General features: G+C 42.5%; 4 protein-coding genes and 1 long non-coding RNA gene across 7 annotated transcripts in view; 4 read left to right on the forward strand and 1 right to left on the reverse strand.

The window, feature by feature from the left end:
* The window catches only part of LOC147180124 (receptor tyrosine-protein kinase erbB-4-like), a 327725-nt gene that overhangs the window by 144504 nt on the left and 160796 nt on the right, over positions 1–22425 (forward strand). The window lies entirely within an intron of this gene.
* Positions 355–8410, forward strand: LOC147180125 (cyclic AMP-responsive element-binding protein 1-like). Its single transcript, XM_086069566.1, has 8 exons — positions 355–546; positions 1394–1481; positions 2747–2893; positions 2964–3064; positions 4917–5056; positions 5150–5326; positions 6396–6540; positions 6623–8410. The coding sequence occupies exons 2-8, from the start codon at positions 1401–1403 to the stop codon at positions 6765–6767; spliced, it is 936 nt and encodes a 311-aa protein (XP_085925692.1). The 5' UTR covers positions 355–546; positions 1394–1400; the 3' UTR covers positions 6768–8410.
* LOC147180126 (protein N-lysine methyltransferase METTL21A-like) lies at positions 8412–9375 on the reverse strand. The gene is made up of 3 exons (XM_086069567.1): positions 9147–9375; positions 8949–9060; positions 8412–8855 (listed from the first exon to the last, which is right to left on the reverse strand). The coding sequence occupies exons 1-3, from the start codon at positions 9291–9293 to the stop codon at positions 8458–8460; spliced, it is 657 nt and encodes a 218-aa protein (XP_085925693.1). The 5' UTR covers positions 9294–9375; the 3' UTR covers positions 8412–8457.
* Positions 10200–15156, forward strand: LOC147180127 (cyclin-Y-like protein 1). The gene is made up of 10 exons (XM_086068543.1): positions 10200–11003; positions 11072–11146; positions 11223–11257; positions 11605–11705; positions 11970–12005; positions 12301–12352; positions 12431–12550; positions 13432–13598; positions 14551–14713; positions 14790–15156. The coding sequence occupies exons 1-10, from the start codon at positions 10847–10849 to the stop codon at positions 14904–14906; spliced, it is 1023 nt and encodes a 340-aa protein (XP_085924669.1). The 5' UTR covers positions 10200–10846; the 3' UTR covers positions 14907–15156.
* LOC147180128 (uncharacterized) lies at positions 15862–17307 on the forward strand. Its single transcript, XR_015094266.1, has 4 exons — positions 15862–15989; positions 16082–16111; positions 16191–16306; positions 16803–17307. It is a non-coding gene; the product is annotated as an uncharacterized LOC147180128 (long non-coding RNA).

Raw genomic sequence — 22425 nt, forward strand, 5'->3', positions numbered from 1 at the left:
AATAATAATAATAATAATAATAATAATAATAATATGGTCATAATGCTTCAGCTAATTTAAAAAAATATATATATATAATTTTTTTTAGATGTACTTAACCACTAGTCACAGCACTGACACGTTGGGATTCGTGAAATTAATCCAAAGCAGGTTTTGTTGAAGTCATTTAAAAAATATATACATGTTTGATTATCAATTGGCCAGGCAAACTTACAGCAACACAATGTGAATTATTCCTAAGAACCGTGTCGGAACCGAAGGGGGCGCTAATGCAACCAAATCCTTGTATGCCAACACCTATAACAGAAGAGGAAGAAGCTCTCGGCCTTACTCGCGTGTTCTCGGCCGCTCGGCCGTCTTCGGCCCTTTCCGGACATCCGCTCGTTTCTTGCCGATTCCGCGCTGTCGTCGTAGCCCTCGTCCTCCTCTCGGTGTTGTTGTTCTCGGTGACGCGACGGAGGTGTAGCCTGACGCGGTCGCTTACGTGTCGGTCTGAATAAAAGTGGAGCTCCGTAGACCCGGGAGTGACGAAGCGAGTCTGTGTTGGTAAGAGGATACGCATCCGATCTTTGCTAGACAGTTAAATGGCTGCCCGCAACGTTTATTTGCGGCTTGTATCCGCACAACGCCAACAAAGAAATCATGGCGGCGGCGTTGCAGAGGCTAACTAAAATGAGTCAGTCGCTGCAATGCTTGCAAAAAAAAAGAAAAAAAGAAGTCAGACTTATACATTAAAAAAAAGAGAAAGAAAAATCAAATACAATTCATAACACCGTTAGACTAAGTTACAGAAGCAGTTTGTCTGATACATTTGAGCAGCTCCATTGTTGTGAAATAAACATGAAGCATATAAACTGTGTGGGACTCAGTTATAGAATTTTCCCTCGCAAATCCTCCATGTCTGCAACTTTGCAATATAAATCACCTTAAGTTTGAATTAATCATTGGATGCGCGTTTTAATCCGACCACTAACGACTCGCGGTGCGAATGCGAAGGAAAGTAAACTGTCTTATTTCAAGCGGAATTAAAGTTAATACGCGTTCATTAGCTTGTTAGCATGCTAACGAAACAATGTTGGCCACGGGGGCTAGCGGCATGCTACATGCACTATATCTGCACACAACTAAGGCAGCGAGACCGCAAATGGATGCGTTGGACTGCGATCGGTTTGCTAACCCGGTTCATCGTTGCTTATTTTTATTGTGTTTATTTTGTGGGAAAGAAATGCGTGCACGCGTGTTCACGATGCCACACCCTCCTTCGGGATGCCTTCAAAAGTTGCTAAGGTCAATCAAGCATCCCCGCTGGATGACAGCTGTGCACATGAACGTGATGAAGACACTGACTTAATACTAATGCACATACATTTAAGGTTTTTTTTTCATCGTGCAGGTTTTAAATGACAATGGAAGCTTGTGCAGATACACAGCAAAGTGGTGAAACGGGTGTGAAGCAAGAGTCTGACATTGGCCTGGCCCAGGTAACCACATCACATCGCCGCTGACATCGTTTTCAATATTCTAACCCAATGATTGGCAGCCAGTGTGCTGCGGGAAATTATCCACTGTTAAATATTTTGACCCCCCCCCCCCCCCCAAAAAATCCACTTTTTGTGAACCGGTTTGGTAAATGGTCGGGATAGACCGATTATCGTCTGTGCCGATTATCGCTGCCAATATTTGGCTTTAAAAAAAAAAAAAAAGATCTGAAAGCCGATACAGATGGTTTGACACTGAATGGTCGCAAATGCAACTCTTTTTGGATTTCCATCCAGATTTGTAAGGTATATTGCAAAGATGTTCACTGTTTTTACTTGTCGCAATAACGTTTGGAGTACATTTTCACTAGTGTTGACTCGATATCGGCATCGGGAGAGGCCCCGATCAAAACAGCGGCATTGGCAAGTACTAACAAGTAACATGCCGATTGCATGCATTATTTCCGACGCTAATATAGGACTTTGGATACCGCATTTTATATCTTGCTTGTGCACGACATTCACTGACGTGTGATGTGTTCACTGCGTGCTGAGCCAAGATGTCCGATTGGCCCTTCAATGCTCTGAACCAATGGCAGGGCAGCTTTTTCGTTGGGGGAAAAAAAAGGTAGTTATCGGACGGTGTGGTATCGGCATCGGCCGATACTGCAAAACTGAGTATCATATCGTGGGCCAAAAACGGTATCGGAACTACACAAATTTTCACCATCTGTGAACATTTTTTGAAAACGTTTTACAAATCCTGACGAAAGCCCAAATTCGCTACGTTAGCAAGCAAACATTCAATGCTCGTTGAGATAGCAGCTTTCGAGGTCCATTTCAAACATGGTCAACCCCAGGGAACTTTTTATTTGTTTTTTTTTTTTTTTGTTATTTAGATTTTCACTTAAATTTATGAAAGATGCTGCTGACACTGGAAACTACCTGCAAAATAAAAAAAAATAAAAATAAAGTGAAAGTTTAATGGCATTTCAACAATGTTTTTTTATTTTAAATATTCACGCTGATATTTTCTGTTTTATTGCAAATTAATATCAGCTTAAATGATTGGTTATCAACCTCTATGAATACTAATCATCGGGCCTGAAAAAAAAAAGCCATCATCCTATCACTTAGTAAAGGTACGACGTGAGTTTTCTTTTCTAACGTGAGACGTACGCCTTGGCTAAGTAACGCTCGGGAAACTCTGTTGTCGTCTTATCGGTGACCAGAAAGTGTCCTAAGTGTCTGCGCTGTGTTGCCGGCAGGCCTCCCTCGCATCGAGCCAGACGTCGTCCGGCAGTCCCACGGTGGCCTTGGTGCAGCTGCCCAACGGCCAAACGGTTCAAGTGCACGGCGTGATCCAAGCGGCCCAGCCCTCCGTCATCCAGTCGCCTCAGGTCCAAACCGTTCAGGTGCGCCACCAAATACCCGGCGCTTGCGTCGGCAAAATGCAACAAACGAAATGCTTTATTCCTTGCACAGATTTCAACGCTTGCCGAGAGCGAGGACTCTCAAGAGTCTGTCGACAGCGCCACGGATTCCCAGAAGAGGCGAGAGATCCTTTCCAGGCGACCTTCGTACAGGTATGTGCTTTCTTGTTTACTTTTCCCACAACCTTGTTCAAAATATTGCCTTTCCAACGTATCGCGTGTCTTATTTGTCGGAGTCGTCGGGCTGAACAATTATTTGAACGGCTTGCGTTGAACTTAACAAGCAGTCTTGATTGCCTTCAATTAGTCCACGTGTCGCATGAGCGCGGCGGAGCTGACCGAAGTGGACACGAGTGCCTTGGATTTTTAGTTTGCATTGTAGCCTACTTATAAAAAAAAATTATTTGAAAAAAGTGTACGTGTGAAGTCTGTTTTAAAAATCGCCCATCAGTGATTGGATATTGCTAAGAAAAATAAAAACAGAGGAACAATAAACATTTATTTACTTAGAAACTAAATGTACCAATTTTTCTATGTGAATATATTACATGGAAAAAAATATGATTATTTCCCCAAATATTTCAAATAGTCACATTTTCGAGCCGATACCTTGATATTTTTACTCCTATCGGCTCATGCCCGTCAATAAATGTTCCCGGCGTGTGTGAGAAAGCGGCTCCTTGCTCTGGAGCCGAGCAGGCGCCGCTTGCTGGTAAACCACAAGAACATTTTTGCCATCCGGCATAATGGACACATCATTTCGCTGAACTGTAAAATGCTAAAACTACTAAAAACTACAACTACAACTAAAAATGCAAGTGCATAAATGTAAAATATTGGGATATGTCTGGCCTTAAAGGTCATGTATTTGGCTCCAATAAATGAGCAGTCAACTAAGATTGGATTGCGCATGTTAATGCCATTAAACAGCTCCGGATGGATACGTCATTTCGAAGTAACGGACGTGCTAGCTTCGGCGTTAGCCACCTCCAACACGTAGCATCACACTCGAGTCACAATCAGGCAAGTACAGCATTAAACATGAATGGATGATGGCAATAATGAGTGATGGTTGCGCAACTGTAACGCCGAGAAACTATTAGTTGATACGTTTTTATATATATATATATATATATTTATTTATTTATATATTTATTTATTTATATATATATATATATATATATATATATATATTTATTTATTTATATATATATATATATTTATTTATTTATATATATATATATATATATGTATTTATTTATATATATATATATATATATGCTACACTTTGTATTAAGATTGAATGAAGGTTAATGCAACTGCATCTATCGATATTGCTTCGGGGTTGCGTCTTCCGTAAAAAAACTAAACATTTACGCTGCACTTATTCAATGTCATTGTTTTTCCTCATTTCAAATAGGCAAGAAAATAATAATAATAATCATCAATATTGATTCTTGAAATACTTATTTGACCTACTAGGAACTTTATTTCACTTTTTATAGTTGCCTTAACCTCTTATTAAAGGTTCATTATACCTAAATTCAGTCTTTATTTCTCCACGTCCTTATTTTCAAAAGCATTTTTTTTTTTTAAATCCACTCATGATTGAATGAACTACTTGTATTGTGGTACACTTTTCAGCCATGTTGGCCAAGTTGAAGAGATGAAGTCAAAGATTTGTTTGCATTATTGTTCTAATCTGATTTATGACTTACTGACTTCGGTGAGTTTGCAAAAATGTTCTGAAGTTGTCGTGAACGCTTGAAAGACGACAAGGCAAATTGTTTACCAAATGAACAATGTTTCATATTTCATATTTCATATTAATTCATGCTTCATTTGCCTTCATTTTTGTGTAAGATGATTTTGTTTATGAATGAATTTCTTGTTTAAAAGATAAATCCGTCCAATACAATAATCACATATTAAAGCACAATTTGCTTCTTTTTTCAAAATGGGTCGGCCCAACTCGATCGTCACGCACGTCTGCTCGTCTGTTCAGGAAAATCCTCAACGACTTGTCATCCGACGCTCCGGCGGTTGCGTGCATCGAGGAAGAAAAGTCGGAAGACGACTCGGCCCCGGCCATCACCACCGTCACCATGCCGACGCCCATCTACCAAACCAGCAGCGGCCAGTACAGTACGTTCGCTGCCCGCCGCCGGCTTGCAATGCGGCTTTGAAGACATTTAATGGCTGACGTGTCCAACAAAATCTGCCCCCCCCCCCCCGCAGTCGCCATCACTCAGGGAGGGGCCATCCAGTTGACCAATAATGGGACCGATGGCGTCCAGGGCCTGCAAGCGCTCACCATGGCCAACGCAGCCCAACCTGGCGCCACCATTTTGCAATACGCCCAGACAAGTGATGGGCAACAAATCCTGTTGCCGAGCAACCAGGTGGTTGTACAAGGTGAGAAAAGATGGCGGCCGGACACGGTTTCTTTGGTTTTGATCTTAGTAACTTTACCTCTTGTGCTGTCACTTGTGAATATTTTTAGAATCGATAAATCTATTGATATTGATTTCCAAAGTAAAAATGGATCTTATTTTGATGAAACGCCGAAGATAATCCGTCTTCTTTCATGAAGGACTACAGAAATCTGTGAAACAATTACTGTTGGTTTGCTGAAAGCAGAGGATTTGGACAATTTCCTGTTAAAAAATGGCTCCAAACGATTGCTCGATTATTAACTCATTGACAGGCAGCCATTTTCGCTGAAGCAACCCCCTTCGCTCCCGGCTGTTTGACTGGATTTTGACTCTTCTATTGATAGAAAACATGGAACCTACCAAGAGAAAGATTAAAGTCTCTTCTATCATCAGGGAAAAAAGTATATTTCTATCTGTTTCCGTTTTGCAGCAATTAGCGTTAGAATACAGTTTATTCGCAAATCTGTGTAACACAGTAAGGGAAGAGCTTTTTGCAACATGGCCCTGGTTGATCTCTTATACTCTGATGCCACCTGCTGGCCGTTTGTGTAATAACTACCATTGCTTTAAGGCTGCATCAAAGCTCCAGCATAAAAAAAAAACACTCAAAGAAAATGTATAAATACGTCTTTGGGACACTTAAAACGTATTTAAACATTTTTGGGAGCAAATAAGTTAAAATAGTTGTGATTAATTTTGACAGCTCTATTAGTAGTGTTGTTCCGATACCGATACTGGTATCGGCAGAAGCCCTCGACACTGCATGAAAAACGGTGGTATCGGTATCGATGAGTACGAACAAGCAACATGTCGATTACCATGAATTCTGACGCTGAAATCGGATTTTGGATGCAGCATCTTGTGTCTTGCTCTTGCACGACATTCACTGACGTGTGACGTGTTCACTGCGTGCCGAGCCAAGATATCCGATTGGCCCTTGAATGCTCTGAACCAATGGCAGGGCAGCTTTTTCACGTTGAGTATCGTGGGCCCAAAAACGGTATCGGAACAACACTTATCTATTCGTAAACTTTCCTCTCGCCCTTCAGCCGCCTCTGGAGACGTTCAGGCTTATCAGATCCGCACAGCGCCAGCCAGCGCCGGGGTTGTCATGGCGACCTCGCCTGCGTTGGGTATGGGGACGGGAACCGAGGAAGTCACGCGCAAAAGGGAGGTGCGCCTTATGAAAAACAGGTACGTCGCTGGCGATCCTGCGCCATAACAGCCCCGCAACCCGAGACCGTTTTTCAAAATGTCCTTTTGCCGTCTCGTCCAGGGAGGCGGCCCGCGAGTGTCGCAGGAAGAAGAAGGAGTACGTCAAGTGTTTGGAGAATCGCGTCGCCGTGCTGGAGAACCAGAACAAAACCCTCATCGAGGAACTTAAAGCCCTCAAAGACTTGTACTGCCACAAATCGGAGTAGGCGCAGCCATGGGAATGTACAGAGACTCCACGAAGAGCCATGCAAATGGACGCCACTCCACTTTTCTCTCTCCTTGTTTTGCTTCCTAAAAAACAAACACAAAAAAAAAACGGCAAGAAATTCATGTGGCCCAGTAAGCAAAACGAGCTGCCAGTTCCAAGTGTGCGTTCTGTCCCGTTGACATGGTGACGAGTGGGCGTGTCCTCAGAGGAGCGCCCATAAATGGAAGGGATTTTGTCACCCATGAAAGTGCAAGATGTCATCGGCGGGCGCTCGGGATCGAAGCGTTGCCCCCCCCGCGCGCGGCCACGCCCGCCTCACTCGGAGATCAAACTGCAACAGCACAAGCAGTTTCGCCCTTTTTGCATCTTTTTGAGCTGTGTTGATGTTTTCCTTCCGCCTCCTCCTTTGCCATTTGCCCTCTTTGCTCGCTCACTTTGCCTTGCTACGTGAACGTGCGTGCGTGCGTGCGTGCGTGCGTGCGTGCGTGCGTGCGTGCGGCTTTTCATGTTTAATGTCGCAGGAAACGCAAGCGATTTGTGGACTTTCTTTTAAAATTGACAATTTGTCTCTAACCTTATTACTGCAGGGTCATTGTTTTTTGTTTGTTTTTGTTTTACTGATCATTTAAAAAAAAAAAATTTGAAGACTGGATTTCCACACATCTGCGTTTGCAATAAGGTCTTTTTTCAGACCTGCAATGAGGAAAATGTGGAGAAAGAATAACGGACATAACGCGTGTGTGCGATCCAAGTCATATGAAATGCTTTTTGTATTGTGGCTTTTATTCTAATCATTATTTTCTTATATTAAAAACCAAAAAGAATGAGCCCCGCTTACAACTTGTTATGCAATACGTGCATCGTCGCCGGCGGCCCGCGACGATGCATTTTCACTTCTCGGACTTCCATCGGGAAAGTTGAGAAGTTCCAATGAGTAAGACGAGTTTGTATAGAAAATGCACTTTTCCTTGCTGGAACAATCCGGATATAAAAGTTGTGTCGGAAAAGTTCCAGGCCCGGTTTTCGAGATGGTTCAAAATCCAAATGACAAGTTTGAAGTAAACGCACCAGGTTGGGTGAGTGCTTCAACACAACCACGTTCTTGGGCCAGCACAATGTGTGAAGACACGTTAAAAAGGGGCGGAGCCATGAGTTGTGCCACAACGCTTGACGAGCAAAGTCGACGCCACGAGCTTTTTGTAAACGTGCCGGTTGATGGTCTTGCCGAGACTTGGAGGGGGGAAACTATCACATGGTTTGGATTTGAAATCTATTTTCCGTTTCCTTTGTATTCCGTATTCAAACGTGAAACACTGAAGCGACTTAAAACCGTCATTGATCATCACAACATGTTGGGAAGGTCAGTTTCCATCTTCAAAATCATGTCGCACACGAATTTGATAAAGTGTTGCACATTTGACTTTTTGGTCAAACGAGGATTGCAAAGCGCACCCACGCCAAGAAGACTTCATTCGTGATGGAATAACATGTTTTCTTAGGTATGATGTAAAATGAGACTTTGTTATAATTCTTGTGGCTTTTCATTGATTTTCTTAATGTCTGCACCGACTTGTACGATACGTTATGTTAGAGCTGTTACGTTTTGGCAGCTGTTAATAAAAAAAAAAGTCTTTCTCATAAGTTGCATTGCAAAACATTTATTTAGATTAGACATCTTTACAAAGAAATCATAAATCCCTCCTGGGCAGTTGTTTCCAAGCTTTGTATATATGAATGTCCCTACTTTTTTCATAGAAAACCTCCTCGACAGTGAAACGCCCCCGCAGCATGTTTAAAAATGTGCGATCTCGTTCGTAGCGTATCCTGCATGCCAGCAGCACCGCCGTGGCTTCGGCGCACAAATGCTGAAGTGTCCGGATCAGCGGCACAAACGTGTCCTCCAGGTAAACGATGTCCGCTCCCAGGACCAGGTCGAACCCCCCCGCTGGGAAGCGGGCGAGGCCCTCGCCCCAAGACAGCTCGGACACCACTACGGATTGCTGAAGGTCAGAGGGCAGGTTGGCTTTGACATTGGTAGAAAGGAAGTCCAGAGCACACTTCCTGTCGGTGACGGTCACGTTGGCGCCTGTGAAGTCGAGAAAAACACAAATTCACTTTTTGAAGCGTGAACACTGCGAAGGCATATGCAGTCGCAGTCACGCCATCGGGTGCGATTTACCCAGCAGAGCTGCAACGATGCCCACCAGTCCAGTGCCCGCTCCCAGCTCAATGGACACTTTTCCCTTGAGATCCACATGGCCCAGCTCCAAGTACATACACAAGACAACGGCCTGCCAAAAAAAAAAAAAAAAAGCATGATCATACATTCGAGCACATCGTCGAAGCGTTCGATCGTTCGATCGTTCACGTGACCGACCGCGTCCCACACAACCGCTGCGACTCCAAGCGTCCTCCAATCCTGAGCAATGAGGATGTCATGGCCGGCAAAATGAAAACGCGCTGATGAATTTTGAAGTTTGGAAAGCGCAGGCACCACATTCTCTACATACGGAACCAGAGCCATGCCAGTTGAAATTCAATTGCGTCGACATGTTCCACTTCCGCTGAAGCTGAGCTCACCGTCATCACCGCTCTTGCGAAGTTGCCACGCTGTTGCCCTCTCCTGGTGAATATGATCACTACATTACAGTATGCGAACAGGCGGGATTGCAGGAGGTCGCACTTGCAAGTTTACAAATGTCACGCCCATTTTGATTTCAACTTAATTTAACATATGCGATAGGCAAGAAAAGGGCCAAATCACATTTAGCATTTACATATCAAAACAAAGAACATGCACTAGGGCAGGGGTGCTCAAGTTGGGTCCTCGAGAGCCCCTATAACTAACACACCTGGATTCATGATCAGGATCGCTATCAGGCTTCTGCAAAGCTTGCTGATGAGCTGATCATTAGATTCAGCTGTGCTGCAGGAGGGAAACACGGAAAACAGGCTGGATAGGGGCTCTCGAGGACCCAACTTGAGCACCCCTGCACTAGGGTTTTATCTTTCCAAAAATGATTGAAAAATCATTTCATATGATGAGTTTTTAGCCAATCACATCAAAGTAACCAATTATAAAGTATAATGGTAGATGCACAAACACAATTTTCGATTCATGTTGCTGTTCAAAATAAATGATTCAAGACGTGGCAACTATACGTGTGTTTATTAAACTGTAATGCACATTCATTAAAGCACATTGCAAACAAAAAGCTTTTTTGAAATCAGAAAGTAATATTCTAAATCCCGTTAGAATGTTTGCCATTGTCGAGTGTGGTTGTCTCTTCTGAAACAGATTGACGTCATGTAATAAACACCGGAGTAAGTATAAATGGCGACAAATACACTACCGGAAATGTTACGGCGTCTTAAATGGCGTATCTTAATTATCTTGAAAGTCATTCCCCGGATATGACGTTTATTGGAAGCGCAAGTGGTCGGCCGTCCGTCACCAACTATGTGCAAAACATGAGAGCTAACGTGGGATGTCGTTTGACAAATCGAATTCGTTTCTTCTATGTTCAATCTCCCTTCAGGGCCATTGATTGTGTTTATCTTTGTACCTTCGCTCGACGCTAGCTTTGAAATTTTTTCGCTCCGGTTATTATTAATATCAAGCGAAGTCGTGGATCGGAACGGGATGCGGAAGCGGAAGCTAGCCGGGCAGCAGCTACCCGTGGGTCAAGAGAAAGCGGTGACTTTGTGTTTTTTTAAATCTCTGCTAAGTAAGATGACCTGACATGTTTGACACGTTGAAGCATTTGCCATCTACGCTTGAAGCCATCCAAAAATGCGGCGGCGCTTCCATTGCTTCGCGCGCGCCCTGAACATGTCAGCTGTTCAAGACATGTCTGCTTTGTTTGCATATTTGTCAAACAGCGCACATCCTTGTTCTCTGAAGCTAAGCCACCTTTCGCCGAGGAGCCTCGCACGCCGGCTTTTACACACTTAAGCCTGCGCGAAGTTGAAGGGTAATAGTCGAATCGATAAGAAATCGACTCGGATGTTCTAGTGTACGTGACGTCACGCCTGACAACTCGCGAGCTTGCAGCCACATTTCTTGTCAAATAAGCAATGGGTGGCTCGGTGTCCTGCTGCGTCTCCCCGAGAGGGAGTCCCAAGAGCCGCAGGAGGGAGCTGGAGCTGGAGGAATGTCCTTTCACCGCAGAGGATGTGAGCGAGGACACTGGGACGTACCTGCAGCACATCAGTGACCGAGAACTCCCCGATGGTGAGAGGTTCGAGCGCGGCAACGTCGAGCAGCGGGATTCACCTGTATTGCATTTCCTTCCGTTTCAGAGCTGGCCCAAGAGACCAACCCATCGGACCACCCGGGAGCCGACACCTTGTTCCTTAACAAGTCTCAGACGGATGGTGCGTCTTTCTCCGACATTGTTGTTCGCCTGTGAGGTCGCCTAAATGCTATTCTGTTTCTCACCTTTGAATTTAGTGCGAGAGAAACGGAAAAGCAACTACATAAGCAATGTGAGTATGCCTTACAATTGTCGTTTTCGTCTTCATTCTTTGCTCACTCTGGATACATTTTGAAGTACATATGTGTAGCAATGTGTATATAAATGTGTGTTTTTTTTAATGAGTTGTTTGAGCTAGTAAAACAAAACACTTAGCTTAGCTTGATTAATCGTATCCGCTAAAGGGTTAGGGTTTAGAATTGTAGATATCAATGTGAAGCTAAGATCAGCTGGCGGAGGCCCCCGCCATCTTGTCAACCTCCAGTCAGTCGTACTGAAATGATTTTGATAGTTTGACGACTGGCTGGCTTAATGCAAGGTTAGCTTCCTCTTCCACTAAACGTGCGCGTTTCCCACCAGATGTCCCCCGGCCTCGCCATGAGGAAGTACAACTCGTGCTCTACGATCTTCCTCGATGACAGCACGGTCAGCCAGCCCAACCTCAAGAACACCATCAAATGGTACATGACTTTGCTTTTGCGCTCCGGCACGTATGAGAGCTGGCAACGTTGAGGGTATGCATGAGAGTTCCTAAAAAAAAAAAAACTCTGCAGCGTCTTTAGTAATGATCAGGCGAGAAAAAGGGGGAAAAAAGAGAAAAAAAAAAAAGTAATGATCAGGCGTGGTGAATGCAAGTCCAGGATTCGAACCCTTGTCCTTCCATCTGTTCTGGGCGGTGGCGCACGTCCCAAACTGATGTCTTTCTTCTTCTTTTTTTGTTTCAGTGTGGCCATGGCCATTTACTATCACATCAAAAACAGGTGAGAGTCTTTTGCTCGTTGACTTGGTATGAATATTCATGAGGGCATCTTCCGGTTAGCGACGCCAATGAACTTACGCAACAATTTAGAGAAGCTTTTAGCGAAGGTAACGTAAGCGTTAATGAGTTAATGAGTAACTGGCGGTTCGTTTCTGCTGAAGGGACGCACAGAGGAAATGTTTCCAAGGTTGAAATGCATGATAGAATTGTTAACTTTGAAATTCTCAACTATGAAATTGTGTGACTATAAGAAAAAAAAAAGAAGACATTCTGTATTTTGCATTTTGTAATTGCAGGGATTCCAGTCGCTCACTGGACATATTTGATGAGAAGAAACATCCTCTGTCGGTGAGATGAAAGCATTTCGATTTTCACCGGAATGCGTTTTGGCCGACGGCTGACGAAATGCGGTTTGTGTCTCCGCAGCGCGAGAAAGTTGCAGACGACTACTCGGCGGTCAACCCCGAGCACAGGCTCATTTTCCGTTTCATACGCACGCTGTTCAGCTCTGCGCAGCTGAGCGCCGAGTGCGCCATTGTGACGCTGGTGAGTTCATGACACCCCGTCGGCACCCGGACGTCCGGACGTCCATTTCTTTGACACGATATAGCGGCAATTCACAAGAGTTAGCGTTATCACAAGGCGCTTTAAATAGGGAGCAAAAAAACACTTTAGACTGTCATCAGTCGTCGTCAGGCAGATTTTTGATTCATTTTCTTGTTAAAAGGGTCCAATTAAAATTCTAAAATCAAAAGGGATTTGTAATGAAATAAATGTTTGCTTGTGTGTGTTTTCTGCTTCTTTTGTCAACAACGTACAAACTGGTTTTTGTTTTTTTTTCCAGCCAGGAAATTATATTTACAATTTTATTCTTACAGTTTACTCTCCCTTTTCTGCAGATCTACTATGGCAAAAAAAAAAAAGACTAAATTGTCATACATCAGAATATTGCAGATTAAAAAAATTTTTTTTTTTACATACATACTAAAGAGAACTGGGCCAAGTATATTACCCTGTGGAACACCAGCCCATTTATAGCAGTGGTGCCCAAGTCGGGTCCTGGAGAGCTTCCATGCCGCCTGTTTTCCACGTTTGAGCGCAGCCGAATCTAATGATCAGCGAATCGGCGCGCTTTGCAGAAGCCCGGTAACGATCCTGATCATCTCTCAGGTGTGTTAGTGGAGAGAAACATGGAAAACGGTAACTCTTCAGGACCCAACTTTGGGCACCCTTGATTTATTGGAATGGCACTAATTGGTGATTATGAAAAGAGGATGTGATGAACAACACAAATGGAGCTGTAGTGCGAGGAAATTGCAGATGATGACCACTTTGAAAACAGGATTCACACTGACAACCCCCCCCCCCACACCCCCCCACCCCCCTTAAGGATATCTTGACTTCTGGATGACGATTGTGTCTCACAGGTGTACTTGGAGCGGCTGCTAACGTACGCCGAGATGGACATCTGTCCCTCCAACTGGAAGCGTATTGTTTTAGGTGCCATCCTGCTGGCCTCCAAAGTCTGGGACGACCAGGCGGTCTGGAACGTGGACTACTGCCAGATCCTCAAAGACGTCGCCGTGGACGACATGTGAGCGCTGATTGTAATCGGACACGTTGAGCCTCCCCACAATTCAGTGCGGCGCGTCTCCATTTTTTGGCGCCATGCGGCGGCGCAAGCCTCGTTTTTAGCCTGTTGGGGAATCGGACTCCGTTCTGGCCGTTTGTTTGTTTTCCGCCCGCCCGTGTCGCACCCGATCATTTGGTGGGCGGCTGAAAATAGATGGAACTCTACGTCGGATTCTGAGCTCTTTGGATATGTGTGGTAGATGTCATGTCCATCCATTTTGTTCCGCTTATCGAGGGTAGGGTCGCGGGGGGTGGGGGGGGGGGGGTATGCCACGGCACCCATGGACAAAACTAAACCGCATTTTGTGCTAGACTTGCACTGGGCACGAAAATTGAGTCCTTAATCTAGAATCAATTACCTGAGGTCAAAAGTCAAATCAGTCTTTTTTTATTGCTCTTGCATCTTCAAGCGAGGGCTGCTCAATTATGTAAAAAAAACAAAAAAAACATTATTCAAACAATTAATTATTTTTTGGTACAAAACAAGAAAATGTTTAAGCATTTAAAAATATTAAGACCAATTTAAAGAAAGAATATAATAATAAAAATAAAATAGAAATTATGTAAGTTCCTTTTGGACCAAACAGAATTTATAATAATATATATTTATTTATTTATGTTGGCAAGAACTTGAAGTTGGAGTGGAGAATGTGCTCGCTCTGAAGATTTTGAACTAAACAAGAAAATGTTTCAATGTAAAAAAATAAGACAAATACAATTCTTTGAAACACTATAATTATGCAAGTTCCTTTTGGATGAAACAACATTTTTAAAAGGTGTAAATGTCAAAAATGAGTATGAATAATCAGTTTTTTACGATGATGCAGATTTTGTAATTGTAATTGAATTTTGATGAATTGCGCAAACCATTTTGAGGCAACTCCTCCTCCGACGCAATCTGTTTGAATTTTCAGGAACGAGATGGAGCGTCAATTCCTCGAGTTGCTCCAGTTCAACATCAACGTCCCGGCCAGCGTCTACGCCAAATACTACTTTGACCTGCGCTCGCTCGCCGATGACAACAACTTTGGCTTCCTGGCGGAGCCGCTCAGCAACAAGCGGGCCCAAAAGCTGGAGGTGAATACGAGCGGCCGCAAGCGCTTTGCCGCACCTCGGCGTTCTGCCGCTCACAGACTTGCGATGTTGTCTTCAGGCGATCTCCAGGCTGTGCGAGGACCGCTACAAGAACCTGAGCAAATGCTGTCTGCGGAGGTCCGTCAGCGCGGACAACTTTGGCGCTGTCGCCAACACGAAGGCAATACTGTCCTAATTTGGAAGCCTCCGAGCGACGATGGGCTACGGTCCCACACGTTTGGACCGGAGCTGGAAGTTTTTTCAATGATGGCCGTTCACTCCGATATTTTGCAGAGCGACATTTCCACAAACGTTTGGATGCGAGCGACCCTGTGGCGTCGTCCCTCGCATGGAGACCAAAGTCCGTTTTTCTTTGCTTACTATGTAGGCTGTTTTTGGCTGAAATGTAACACACTTTATTCAACTCAAATAAAATAAGTACAGAAGTTGTTGCTTTTTGATGCGGGGCCGAAAAGTTCTGAAAAGTGTCCAGGATCCCGGAGAGAATTTGTTGGGCCAGAAGTTGTAAGGAAGAAAGTCGCGTTATCGTGGATGAGCCCTGCGTCATACTGAAAATAGTTTTTATTTTGATTAGTCTTGTAAGCTCGTCGTCAATGTTGTCATGCTCGTTAGTACCATCAAGCAAACCAATTTATAGGAAACAAATGTTTTATGGAGACCCAAAGGAGGATCCTAATAAATCGTGGTGAGGTTTTGGAAAAGACGTGGGCATCGAGGAGTTCTGGCATCAGTGAATTCTGGAATCTATCCAGAATCTTTTGGCAGTAGAATAGTGCAATACAAATTTGATTACATTAAAAATGTGGTATCTATCATGGTGGAATATCAATTTTTACATCCTGCAAGATATTTTGCTGCACCATACAAAAAAAGCAATCCACACACACATTAATGTAAGATGAGTTGACGGATATCGCACTGAATATCTTCCACAACATTTGTCAGCTTAATGAAAAACAAGACCGCATCCTGGTTTTGCTTTCATCCAGCACAGCTTCCGTTCGTTGCCACTTGTTCCAGAATTGTACGACGCGCTTTCCTCCACTGGGTGGCAGCACTGCAGTGCCTACAGTCAGTGAGCGCGTGCATGTGGCGTCTTCCGGTGCACTTCCGCTTTATGGAATAAGGTTGCGGCATTCCGGCAGCGTTTTCCAACGATCATGACGCATTTTATGGCGCCTCTTCCTACGAACCAAAAGAACTAAATAACCAAACTGTCAAACTTCGCTTGAGTTGAGACACCGCCGGGTTTTAAAATGTATTGATTTAAAATGTCAAAATCCTCTGATAACTCTTAAATGTGAATGTTATTTATTTTTATAATTTGATTTGTCCCCTTGACACAACCAGTTGCCTGCTTTTAGCAAAAAAAGAAAAAAGGTTGAAGCACTTTCGCATGCAGAAATATTCAGCAAGATACATTCGAGAGCAACCAATAATGACCATATTCAATGTTTAGGCTTCGTTCGTAGCCATCAATATGGACAATTCCGAGGATACGTCACAAGTCAAAAATGGCGGTCAACTCTCCGCTCATTGAAAAGCATTGGACTTTACATCCTTGGAATTTGATGTGTGAGTATTGTTATGATTTCAAAATGTAATGAAATGAACGTCGGACCAGGATAACAATCGGCCTGCTTGCTATCCTCGTCACAGGCGAAAGCGCCTGCTGTTTGTTTTCAGCGTAAAGGAAGCATTTATTTTGCGTTGCATTGCGGGAATGCTCGGATGTCGACAATTGTCCCTCCGACGACACCAGTGATGAAGGTTCAGCAAGTTGGGGTCCATCGTGTTCATGCAGCACAAACTTATTTTCCAGCTTTTGTCACATCACCTTCCACATAAACTGTCATCGTTGTGTTTTAAAGTCAATTATATTCATGTCGGACTTTCTGCCGTATTTGGAGTCAAACGATCATCCCCAAACTGTAACGTAGACACAATTGGGAAAGCGGGAAGGTCATGTACCTCTGGCAATATGCCCTTGGTGTGGCGTAATATGATGAAGTATGCTGTGTGATATGAAATCTGTACGCGCGTGTTGTGTTTTGTTTGGTTTTCCCCGCAGGAGATGCAGCGCCAGAGTGGCTTCATTAATCTCTCGGCATCATGAGACTTGACTGAACTCATCCAGCGGCACCCGAGGGAGTCGCACCATTTACCCTCTGCCCGGGTCACTCTTCACCGACAAGGTGAGCGTTGGACTGCACTTGTCAGCCTTCACGGCAGGAATTGGGCCGTACGTTCATTCAGTGCCACAGAAGTATCAAATCAAACATGAAACCAACGCACATTACTTAGCATATAATTCGCCGCAGGTCCGATTCATCTTATTATCTTTGCCTATGGATTTAGAATTCAATGTCCTAAAGTCCAAATTGCACATTTGATCCGTTTGGAAATCGGCATCATGAATATTTGCCGTTATGTAGCTCATAATGTGCACAGAGGCATGCGTCTGATTGCAAAATTACAAAATTTAAACTGAAAATGGCTGACATCGTGCAAAGTGACGATGCTCTCAAGCGCGCGTTCTCAGCCGCCGTCATCCGGTGGCCCGAACCAGACGCTTTTCTGTCTCCTACAGCCAACCTAGGTTATTTCAGGAAACAAAAAATAACAAAAAAACTAAAAGTCAAATAAAAACAAAAACAATTTTGTTAACGAAAGAAAAAAAAAAATAATATATATATAAATAATTAAATAAATAACTATAATTATAGCGAAATATCCTTCGTTTTTAGTCTTTGGTAATTAATTTAATTCATGAGCCTTTGGGGTTGATTTTACATGTAGTATAATTAGTATAAGTATAATTATTTCAATTCAATATTAACCGGAATAAGGACGTTTGAAAGTTTGTCACAGAGAAGTGATGTCATCGAGCATCAGCCAATAGAAAAGGACCTTCAGATGATGTCACTCCAAGGCGACAATTTTGCCTGCTTGAGCTTCGGCTGCTTTTTCATCGAACTCCGACCAAATGCAATGCGAGGTAAGAAATGTGTTACTTTTTTCATGTTATCAGAATGTTTATTAAATATTGCGCACTTTAAAAAACAAAACAATTATTATAAATTTTTTAACTAAATTTAAACAACAAAACTCAAAACGAACTAAAGTGAAAATTCCAAAACTATAATAACAACACAGCTGAGGATCGTGATCAGGCTTCACGCGGAGCTTGCCGATGGTTTAAAGCCCCTGCGTTGCTCATGGGAGACATGGAAAACCGTCCGGATAGGGGCGTTAATTTTGTTAACGAAAGAAAAAAAAAAAATATATATATATAAATAATTGAATAAATAACTATAATTATAGCGAAATATCCTTCGTTTTTAGTCTTCGGTAATTCATTTAATTCATGAGCCTTTGGGGTTGGTTTTACATGTGATTTAAAGTTTAATTATTTCAAATCAATATTAACTGTGGAATAAGGACGTTTGAAAGTTTGTCACACAGAAGTGATGTCATCGAGCATCAGCCAATAGAAAAGGACCTTCAGATGATGTCACTCCGAGGCGACAATTTTGCGTGCTTGAGCTTCGGCTGCTTTTTCATTGAACTCCGACCAAATGCAATGCGAGGTAAGAAATGTGTTACTTTTTTCATGTTTTCAGGGTGTTTATTAAATATTGCGCACTTTAAAAAAACGAAACAATTATTATTATTTTTTAACTAAATTTAAACAACAAAACTCAAAACGAACTAAAGTGAAAATTCCAAAACTATAATAACAACACAGCTGAGGATCGTTATCAGGCTTCACGCGGAGCTTGCCGATGGTTTGAAGCCCCTGCGTTGCTCATGGGAGACATGGAAAACCGTCCGGATAGGGGCGTTAATTTTGTTAACGAAAGAAAAAAAAATATATATATATAAATAATTAAATAAATAACTATAATTATAGCGAAATATCCTTCGTTTTTAGTCTTTGGTAATTAATTTAATTCATGAGCCTTTGGGGTTGATTTTACATGTAGTATAATTAGTATAAGTATAATTATTTCAATTCAATATTAACCGGAATAAGGACGTTTGAAAGTTTGTCACACAGAAATGATGTCATCTAGCATCAGCCAATAGAAAAGGACCTTCAGATGATGTCACTCCGAGGCGACAATTTTGCGTGCTTGAGCTTCGGCTGCTTTTTCATTGAACTCCGACCAAATGCAATGCGAGGTAAGAAATGTGTTACTTTTTTCATGTTATCAGAATGTTTATTAAATATTGCGCACTTTAAAAAACTAAACAATTATTATAAATTTTTAACTAAATTTAAACAACAAAACTCAAAACGAACTAAAGTGAAAATTCCAAAACTATAATAACAACACAGCTGAGGATCGTTATCAGGCTTCACGCGGAGCTTGCCGATGGTTTGAAGCACCTGCGTTGCTCGTGGGAGAAAATGGAAAACCGTCCGGATAGGGGCGTTAATTTTGTTAACGAAAGAAAAAAAAATATATATATATATAAATAATTGAATAAATAACTATAATTATAGCGAAATATCCTTCGTTTTTAGTCTTCGGTAATTAATTTAATTCATGAGCCTTTGGGGTTGATTTTACATGTGATGTAAGTATAATTATTTCAATTCAATATTAACCGGAATAAGGACGTTTGAAAGTTTGTCACACAGAAGTGATGTCATCGAGCATCAGCCAATAGAAAAGGACCTTCAGATGATGTCACTCCGAGGCGACAATTTTGCATGCTTGAGTTTCGGCTGCTTTTTCATTGAACTCCGACCAAATGCAATGCGAGGTAAGAAATGTGTTACTTTTTTCATGTTATCAGAATGTTTATTAAATATTGCGCACTTTAAAAAACGAAACAATTATTATAAATTTTTTAACTAAATTTAAACAACAAAACTCAAAACGAACTAAAGTGAAAATTCCAAAACTATAATAACAACACAGCTGAGGATCGTTATCAGGCTTCACGCGGAGCTTGCCGATGGTTTGAAGCACCTGCGTTGCTCGTGGGAGACATGGAAAACCGTCCGGATAGGGGCGTTAATTTTGTTAACGAAAGAAAAAAAAATATATATATATATATATAAATAATTAAATAAATAACTCTAATTATAGCGAAATATCCTTCGTTTTTAGTCTTCGGTAATTCATTTAATTCATGAGCCTTTGGGGTTGATTTTACATGTGATTTAAAGTATAATTATTTCAATTCAATATTAACCGGAATAAGGACATTTGAAAGTTTGTCACACAGAAGTGATGTCATCGAGCATCAGCCAATAGAAAAGGACCTTCAGATGATGTCACTCCGAGGCGACAATTTTGCGTGCTTGAGCTTCGGCTGCTTTTTCATTGAACTCCGACCAAATGCAATGCGAGGTAAGAAATGTGTTACTTTTTTCATGTTATCAGAATGTTTATTAAATATTGCGCACTTTAAAAAAACGAAACAATTATTATTATTTTTTAACTAAATTTAAACAACAAAACTCAAAACGAACTAAAGTGAAAATTCCAAAACTATAATAACAACACAGCTGAGGATCGTTATCAGGCTTCACGCGGAGCTTGCCGATGGTTTGAAGCACCTGCGTTGCTCATGGGAGAAAATGGAAAACCGTCCGGATAGGGGCGTTAATTTTGTTAACGAAAGAAAAAAATATATATTTATATATAAATAATTGAATAAATAACTATAATTATAGCGAAATATCCTTCGTTTTTAGTCTTCGGTAATTCATTTAATTCATGAGCCTTTGGGGTTGATTTTACATGTGATGTAAGTATAATTATTTCAATTCAATATTAACCGGAATAAGGACGTTTGAAAGTTTGTCACACAGAAGTGATGTCATCGAGCATCAGCCAATAGAAAAGGACCTTCAGATGATGTCACTTCGAGGCGACAATTTTGCCTGCTTGAGCTTCGGCTGCTTTTTCATTGAACTCCGACCAAATGCAATGCGAGGTAAGAAATGTGTTACTTTTTTCATGTTATCAGGGTGTTTATTAAATATTGCGCGCAAGTAATACACTTTAAAAAAGTAAACAATTATTATTATTTTTGTTTATTATTATTAACTAAATTTAAAAAACAAAACTCGAAACGAACTAAAGTGAAAAAACTACAACTATAATAATAAGAGCTTGCCGATGAGCTGATGGTTTGAAACACCTGCGTTGCTCGTGGGAGACATGGAAAACCGTTCGGATGGGGGCGCTCGAGGAGCGCGGTTGAGAACCACCGCCGTCACGGCACCAGCGCAGATCTCGCATCCCAGCAGCTCCGTGCCGAGACGAATGACAGGCCAGCCGCACCGAGCGAGACGCCGTCAAAGCTGTTCTGGGTCAAACCATGTGCACGATAAGGCTTGTCAATTCCATAATACTTCTGCAGCAGAGCTAAGTACCTAATGAAGGCTGCCATTTTGTCTCTGATACCCGCAAAGCTTCCTGCGAGTTTGAGTCAAATGCTTGGTTGGGTTGTCACGGAGGAGCAAAATATAACAACGCGCTATCCATTCCGCTGTCAGACGAGGCATCATATTTGTTGCATTTATTAGCATTTAGCATTTAGCAACAGAAAAGTCAATCAAATAATCACAGCATTTCCACGAAATATATTTTTTGGGGAGTCACACAAGCATGTTCCTCCCGACGCCAAATGGGATGGTTTGCTTTTGTGTTGCAGTGCGTACAAAAGTACGACACGTCGGCCTCAGCGTCATCCGCGTGTCGGATCCAAGCTTTCGCATTACAGCATCCATCTTGGCTTTGCCGCCCCCGTCGCTCTTCCTGCTGAGCTGGCACAAAAATGGCTGCCGACCGCCGCTGCTTCTGTTTGTCTTCTAACGAGCCGCCGTCCAAAAGTTGCCACGCCGTCCCTGGCAGCGGAGCAAAGCATTTCGGGGAAGCAGATGTTCGGCGGACAGCGACGGCAAGTTTAGCTTGCGAGCGTGCGTGCGTGCGCCCGTCACCCCGGTTGCCCTTTGACCTTAGCGGGGAGGCTGCTACGGCGGTCAAACGGCGGGCATGCGAGTTGGCTTGCAACTCATCATCGCAACACAAACGTGCATGTCGACAATGAGGTTGTTTGCAGCAGAAGCCAGACGTGCTAAACTGGAGTTAATCCCGCGACCATGAACGCCTCAGGCCTTGTTCCAGTTTACGACTTTCAGCCTGTTTGGGACTTTTGAGGGACCATTTTTGCCCACATGCGGACATAAAATCGGCTTTTTTTTTCAATGCCTTTTGCTTCTTTTATTGAATCAAGTTTTTAACCAACATCAGTTCCAAAATCACATTTGTGCAGTTTCTCACTGCTACCTTATTTTTTCTTATACAGCTATTGGTACAGCTTTTTTTATTATTATTATTTTTTTAAATCTTTACAATAATACGTTCTTGTGCCCCCACGAGTCCAATCACGCTATTCTAATTATTATTGCATTTGTGATATATATCGCAAAGCCCAAAAATCCACCCGTTTTTCGCCATCTCGGGGGGCGGCCATTTTGCCACTTGCTATTGACTGAAAATGACATCACAGTCCCTAATGACCACGGCTTACCTGTTTTCTGGATTTGGTCACGTGACGTTCGCAAGCCGATGCTGCAATCGAGGAAGTCGGCTCGTCAGACTGAACCCGCTCGGAGAGTCCCAGTTCCGACCTCAAAGTGCTTGAGGCGAATGTAAACAACAAAGATG

Source organism: Leptonotus elevatus, chromosome 2 (assembly GCF_054856555.1).
Source record: "Leptonotus elevatus isolate MCC_2025b chromosome 2, RoL_Lele_1.0, whole genome shotgun sequence".
NCBI classification, from domain to species: domain Eukaryota; kingdom Metazoa; phylum Chordata; class Actinopteri; order Syngnathiformes; family Syngnathidae; genus Leptonotus; species Leptonotus elevatus.